Source organism: Protopterus annectens, chromosome 4.part1 (genome assembly GCF_019279795.1).
Source record: "Protopterus annectens isolate FY-2018-M chromosome 4.part1, PAN1.0, whole genome shotgun sequence".
Taxonomy (NCBI): domain Eukaryota; kingdom Metazoa; phylum Chordata; order Ceratodontiformes; family Protopteridae; genus Protopterus; species Protopterus annectens.
Genome location: NC_056734.1, coordinates 111643620 through 111650391, shown reverse-complemented (window position 1 = coordinate 111650391; position 6772 = coordinate 111643620). Strand labels below are relative to the sequence as shown.

Sequence of the window (6772 nt, the reverse complement as noted above, 5' to 3'; positions counted from 1 at the left end):
ACTGCTTTAAAATATATCACATGACAATTTCTTCCAGAATAGAGTTATAAAATTATTTATGCTTGTCAATCAGATGAATTAAATGGGTGGCCACGGTGGTGCAGTGGTTAGCATTGCCGCCTCACAGCAAGAGGTTCTCCGGTTCGATCCTCGGCTGGGGTGCCTTCTGTGCGGAGTCTGCATGTCCTCCCTGTGGTCGCGTGGGTTTCCTCCGGGTGCTCCGGTTTCCTCCCACATCCCAAAGACATGCTGCAGGTGGATTGGACACTCTAAATTGGCCCTAGGTGTGCGTGTGAGTGTGCCTTCTGTGGAAGGTTGGGCGCCGGGCTGGCAACTCGACACCGTAAAACTCCACTGCCATTCAATGTGCGGACAGGTGAGCCGCTGTGGCGACCCCTAACCGGGAAAAAGCCGAAAGAAGAAGAAGAAGAATCAGATGAATTAAATGAGTTATAGTAATGTATATGTTTGGAACATAAGTTTTTAACACAGATTATTAAGCTGCTGTTAAGTAGATTTTCAAAAACACTTGAATAAATGTTTCATTTTCTGTGCCTTCTAAAATAAGACATTTACTTACTACAAGAAATTGTATCATTTAAACTCATTATAACTGACATATTTTATGAATTATAACATAGATATTTAAGTAATTATATAAAATAACTCACATTTAGATGTTAAAGAGTTCATTTTCCTTCACATAGTCGCATTTGTATCATTTCTATTTCCTGGTAGAGTGACATTCTTGAATCTGTGATGTGTCAGTGTGATATCTAGGTCAAAGGTGAGACTGGTTGCTTTCAGCTTCTCTGTGAGAATTCTGAGAGTTGAAGCTTTTGAAGTAGCTCATGGACACTGTGCATGAGACAGCCCACATCCCAGATTGTCTCTCTTAACATTTTGGCGGGAAACTTATTAAAAACTAGTGACAAACATTCATTTAGCAGTGTAAATGCATCTAAACATGACAAAACCTTCACAATGTATTTTACAGGTTATTACAGCCTCTATGTAAGTGAAATTAAGCCCAAAATTATTAATAAGTAATAAAACTCAATATTTTTGTCCTAACTCAATTTTTATGCAAATCTTATTATTTACTGTATCTATATGATCAAAAGCATTTCTATATATTAATAAAGAAAAGAAAAAGAGAGTAGAAAGTAAAAGGGCATAAGGCAGAAATAAAAAAATGTAAGAGAAAGCTATAAGAAGTATATACAATGGAATATTACTTACTGTTTATATTAATAGAGTTAAAAATAAAACCTATTATTTACTATTATTTAGTTCTAATTATTATTAGTTAAAGCATGATAGATTATTTACAAACAAGCATAAGCAGTATAATCAAGAAAGTATAATTAGGAATAGCATTTGAAGAACATATAAACTTTTTACAAGGAATAAATATGTTATTATTCTATTAATCATATTTTCATTACTCTTCTCTCCCTGCCCTCCCCCACCCTTTACCCACTACATAACCTAAATAGAATGTCATTGTTTAAACAAAGAAAAGAAGAAAAGGAGAAGAAAAAAAAAAAAGATAAAGAAAAAAATGTATCAAATTACTGACCTTACTTCTCCTTTTCAGAAAGAGAAACAAGTTGAATCACAGCTTGCCATTAAATCTCCAGATATTTTGACTAGTTATGAAACAAAACATTTCTTTGCACACAGAGAATAACTTTGATTAAATCTTTTTCAAAATATTTGTGGCTTCTTGGAAATGCAGGAACTATATTTAAAAGATTAATAATGAAATAAAATGATGAGAGAAAAAAAAAAACATAGAACAAATCATTTGTTTTTTAGTCTTTTCTTCTTCTCTGAAGTCTTCCACGAAGTTTCAGTTGCCAGTCTCTTTAATGAAGGACTAGCCCATTCCATCTCCTCTATTTTATCCAAAATCTTATTTTTTTTGATAAACAGTAAAGCAGAGTCTAAGTCATCGAAAATTTTAGGACCATCAGGAAGGAAGATTTTAAGCTTGGCAGGAAACAGAAGGTATGTTTTAAACTGTGCTTTTTTAAGCTCCCTTATTAGTGGCAGAAAAACTTTTCTTTTAGCTATTACCGTGGAAGAATAGTCATTGTCAAAATGCACAGTTGTCTCATTAATCTTAACAGGAGCTTTAGCCCAAGCAGATTTAAGAACCATCTCTTTATCAAAAGATGATAGAAATCTAACTATAACTGATCTAGGATAGTTTTTGTTAGAGTTAGTATTAGCTATAGATCTATGTGCTCTTTCGATACCAAAAGAGAATGCTTCTGGTAAATCTAAAGTTTTAGGGAGCCATGTTGTTAAAAAAGAAGTAATATTGTTACCTTCAATATTTTCTGGCAGTCCAAAAATCCTAATGTTATTGCGCCTAGATCTATTTTCCAGGTCATCCAGCTTTGTTTGTAAATGTGTATTTTGTTTCAGCAGAAACTCAATGTTGATTTCCTCTTCTTGTATTCTATTTTCCATGTCATTCACAGCTTCTTCTATGCCTGTCATCTGGATCTTCTGTTGTTGCAGGTCTATATGTAACAAGTCTATTTGTTTTGTAGTTTTTTCTATGAAGGTGTCTATTTTAGTATCCATTTTATCCATATTAGCAGTGAGTTGCTGGATTATAATTATCAGAGACTGAAGTTCTTTCTTGATGCTGGAGTCTTGAGAATTTGTCTTACTGGAACTCATTTCAGACTGATAAACTGACAGGAAAATTTCCAAAGTGATTTCTGACAGGAATATTGTTAAGATTTCCTTTCTTTTTTAGATATAGTTCAAGAACTATATAAAACAAACATATTTAGAAAGAAAATTACTTCAAAAATTAATTTTCTAAGTAATTAATTCCTGTCAGTGTAATGAAATTGGTGGAGCTGAAGAAATCTGCTGCTATCCTGTGTTCATCCTTGGCCACGCCCCCTTCCTACAACTTTTCTGACAGCACACAAAGTGCCAAAGCAAGCACTTTAATCCTGACTGCAAAAGCAGTACAGGAGTTCATTTCCATACCAGCATTTCTGAATGTCCATATGGAAATGAATATTCCAACACTTTCTACACATTGATTAGATTTGCCGATCGTGTCCCCTAACATCTTGCTGTCACGGTGGCTACCCTCTTTGCTCCACCCTAGCAATGGTTCTGACTAGAAGAGAAAGGTATATGGTTAACACTAAGAAGTACTGCTTAATGGAGATGGTTGTACATTTTTGGAATGTATAGTCAGAGGAGTGTGTGATGCCAGTATACAGAGAGGCTGAGATAAAACTGTCTTTCGGCTTTTCCTGGTTAGGGGTCGCCACAGCGGAACTCCGGTCCGCTAATGATTGGCAGTAGATTTTTACGTGCTGGCTTGCTGGGCCTAACACACAACCTTCAGCGAAGGAACACCCATTCACGCATGTCGACACACAGAAGACGCTCTGAGAATCGAACGTGCAACATCTAACTGTGAGGCGACAACGCTACCACAGCACCACCACTGCAGTTCATACAGAGAGGCTGAGATAGATGGAACAAAAAGGTTGTAGGGGTGAGGGCCAACAAAATAGCAGTACAGTGCTAGCTGTAACACTTGTGTTGGCTTTTAGGATCTATTATATGATTAGGATTTACAAAATCATAAGTAGCTAGAAGAACACAAGTTGTTCATTCTTATAAGTGGGTATTGTGAATGGTTTTAGAATACTGTGCATAATTTTAATAGCCTTACAAGCAAAGACGAATAAGTTATAAATGAAACAGCTACAAGAAATTAACTGTAGTTTGTAGAAGTAATGAAAGCATGTAAAGGTGAAATGATCAAAACAGATGTCTCAATGGAATGAATACAAATGTAAATTATGGAATTTTTGAATAAATATCAAAGTCAAAGTAAACTTTAACTGAGCAAGAACAAAACACAAACATACTGAGTGCTTTCACCCATCAAATCTTTGAGTATCTTCAGAGTAATAAAAACTTCACTATAATACACATCTGTTAAGTAATGAAGTTAATCATACATAGCCAATCACTTTGCCATGTTTTTGTTAGTTAAGCAACGCCTACATTGATACAATCAACACATACTAACAATGTTAAAAATGTTGTAAGATTAAGAGGGTTTAAAGCAAGGCTAATTCTAACTATAATTGTCCAACTGCTGTTACTTAAAAATAAAATAACCAAAATAATGATAGTGGTGTGTAGGAGTACAATAATTAATTAACACAGGTATCATATAAATATAATTTTATACATACTATATATAAATAATCTAAAATATTAAATGTAATAAATATATTAAATATGAATAAATATAATAAATATATATGCTTTAAACACTCTTAATCTTACAACATTTTTAACATTGTTAGTATGTGTTGATTGTATCAATGGAGGCGTTGCTTAACTAACAAAAACATGACAAAGTGAATGGCTATGTATGATTAACTTCATTACTTAACAGATGTGTATTATAGTGAAGTTTATATTACTCTGAAGATACCCACAGATTTGATGGGTGAAAGCACTCAGTATTTTTGTGTTTTGTTCTTGCTCTGTTAATTTTTTTGTTTTATTTGTGGAGTTTTATTAAATACAGTCCTGCATGGTACCAGAATTGCCTTGGTTGTTTTACTAGTTGTTGCTGCTTTCCGTTATTTGTGGTGAAAGTAAACTTTATTGTCATTCAGAAGTCACACAAGTGCAAAAACTGAATGTAATTCCGTGTCTCCGGACTGAATGTGCAAACGACATATAGACAATTTTTACAGACATTTACACCCATAACACCTATTACATCATGGACATGCAGGTAGACAGACTAATATTGCACAAAATTAGAAACACATTTTAACACTTTTGAACTAAACGCTTACTTGCATGAGATTTTAGTCTTGCACAGGTGCTTGGTTAAGACATTGCATTGATTCTTGCACTGTTCCACACGCTGTCAAACCCATCTGCAGTGTGGCTGTCCTTAACAGGCTCCTGCACCCCCGTCCGTGACTGTAGTACAGGAGCTGCTCTTCTAAGCCTTCCCATAATGGCAGTACTGTGGTGGAACACTGCCAGCTCCCTTCCCTTGTAGTGTACAAGCTGGCATTGACAATTTACTCCCATCCCTCCTTGTTAGGCTTCTCCAGTGCCCTGGCTTCTAATCAAACAAAATCATTTAGGACACAGTCAAGGCCAAAACTGTGTCATATAGCAGGTTTCTTCTTGTCATTTATGAGGGCTGATTTCTTCTTCAGATTACGTAAGTGTTGACTTGATCTGAGACTAATGGCCAGTGACATTTAACCTCCCATATCTTCTTAATGTAGGTGGTTGATCTTGAGTTATATTACATTTTAAGACAGAGTTGGTTGATCATTTAAACTAATACTTCTTGAGTTAGTAACATTTCTTTTTTTATTTTTTGCTTGGCAGATCAATAACAAAGCCTGTGGCACAGTGAGTGTAACACAAGACTTAGCAAAGAATGCAGAGAAGGTGTGTCAGATTATCCTGCAAAGTGAATTGGGCATCAGACACCTTCAGGGGCATGCCATCAAAAAGGTTTTCCTTTCACCAAGAACTGCTCTTATCAACTTTCTAGTTGAGAAATAAGTATTTATAGTGCAATGCTGGCATTGTGTAGTGTTAAAGTACTTCATACTGAAGCCGAAATTAATGCATTACCTACATTTAAAACAACTATTTTGGGTTGAAATGTGCACATTTTTCTTTTTGGTATACAGCATAACAGAAAGCAGAGTAGTAATATTGAAAACTATTAACTTTTTACCAGGCTTGAAGCTGTGTATATTATTAATTCCATATCTAGTACTTAAAAAAAATGTTATCCATGCAAGATGTTAACATAGGTACTATTTATGGATGATCATTTTTGTGACATTGCTTAGAAAATACAGTTTAGTGTGTTTGAGAATCTTTAGAGGAGCTTTACACAATCATTAACAGTGAACTGTGGGTTGTGCTGCATTTATTCACTAATGCTAAATCTTAAAAGTGGGAATAAGTATGTTGTTAATAAAGTTTTGTGTAGTTACAGTAAATATGAATTGTGTAAAGTTTGTTTTATTGCTGTTTTGTCATATATATGTAATATATTTTCAATAAAAATCTGAAAAGTTCACCTGTTTAAAGTGATTTTATATGTCTGCTGCTGGCACAGCATTACATCGTATTGTCTTTTAATGTTTAGTATGAATTTTGTAAAAAGTATCTGCTTAAAGTCTCTGAAACAAAGTATTTATATGAAACCTGCTATTCAATTCCGCCAACATACACATCCATTTTACCAGTTGGACTCTGCTTCTGTAGTGTAGGTTATTAAAACATGTTTTGTATTGTATGTTTCTGTTGGATGTGTGTGATTTTAAGAATCCATATGATTGAATGGAATAGGTTATTGTGTATATGTTTAGTATATGGGTAAGAATGTGTGTCATACCTCTCAACTATCCAGATTTTTGCCTCATATTTTTGGTTTTCTGGCAAGTCACTGAGGATTGAACTAACTAAATAATGCTTAATAATGGCAAACATTTGAGGTTCAGGCTTCATATCCCCCAGAAAATACATAATAATGCAAAGGCTGTCATTTTAACAACTGTGTAAGTTTATAGGAGCAATATTTAAAATCTGTCCCTATTTTTGGGCCTTTGCCACCCCCATTATTTCTGGCTTTGTCCAGATTTCTTGCTCTGCGAGGTTGAGAGGTATGATGTGTCTGTGTGTTTTTCTTTACACTATTTCCTTGGAGCATTTCCCA

The 6772-nt window shown here is 34.5% G+C and overlaps 1 protein-coding gene across 1 annotated transcript in view; it reads left to right on the top strand.

The window, feature by feature from the left end:
- The window catches only part of LARS2 (leucyl-tRNA synthetase 2, mitochondrial), a 1850943-nt gene extending 1844812 nt beyond the window's left edge, over window positions 1-6131 (top strand). The window contains exon 20 of the mRNA XM_044070015.1: window positions 5425-6131. Within this exon, the coding sequence (XP_043925950.1) occupies window positions 5425-5604 (180 nt within the window). The 3' untranslated portion in view covers window positions 5605-6131. The remainder of the gene's footprint in view (window positions 1-5424) is intronic.
- Window positions 6132-6772: the final 641 nt, after the last annotated feature.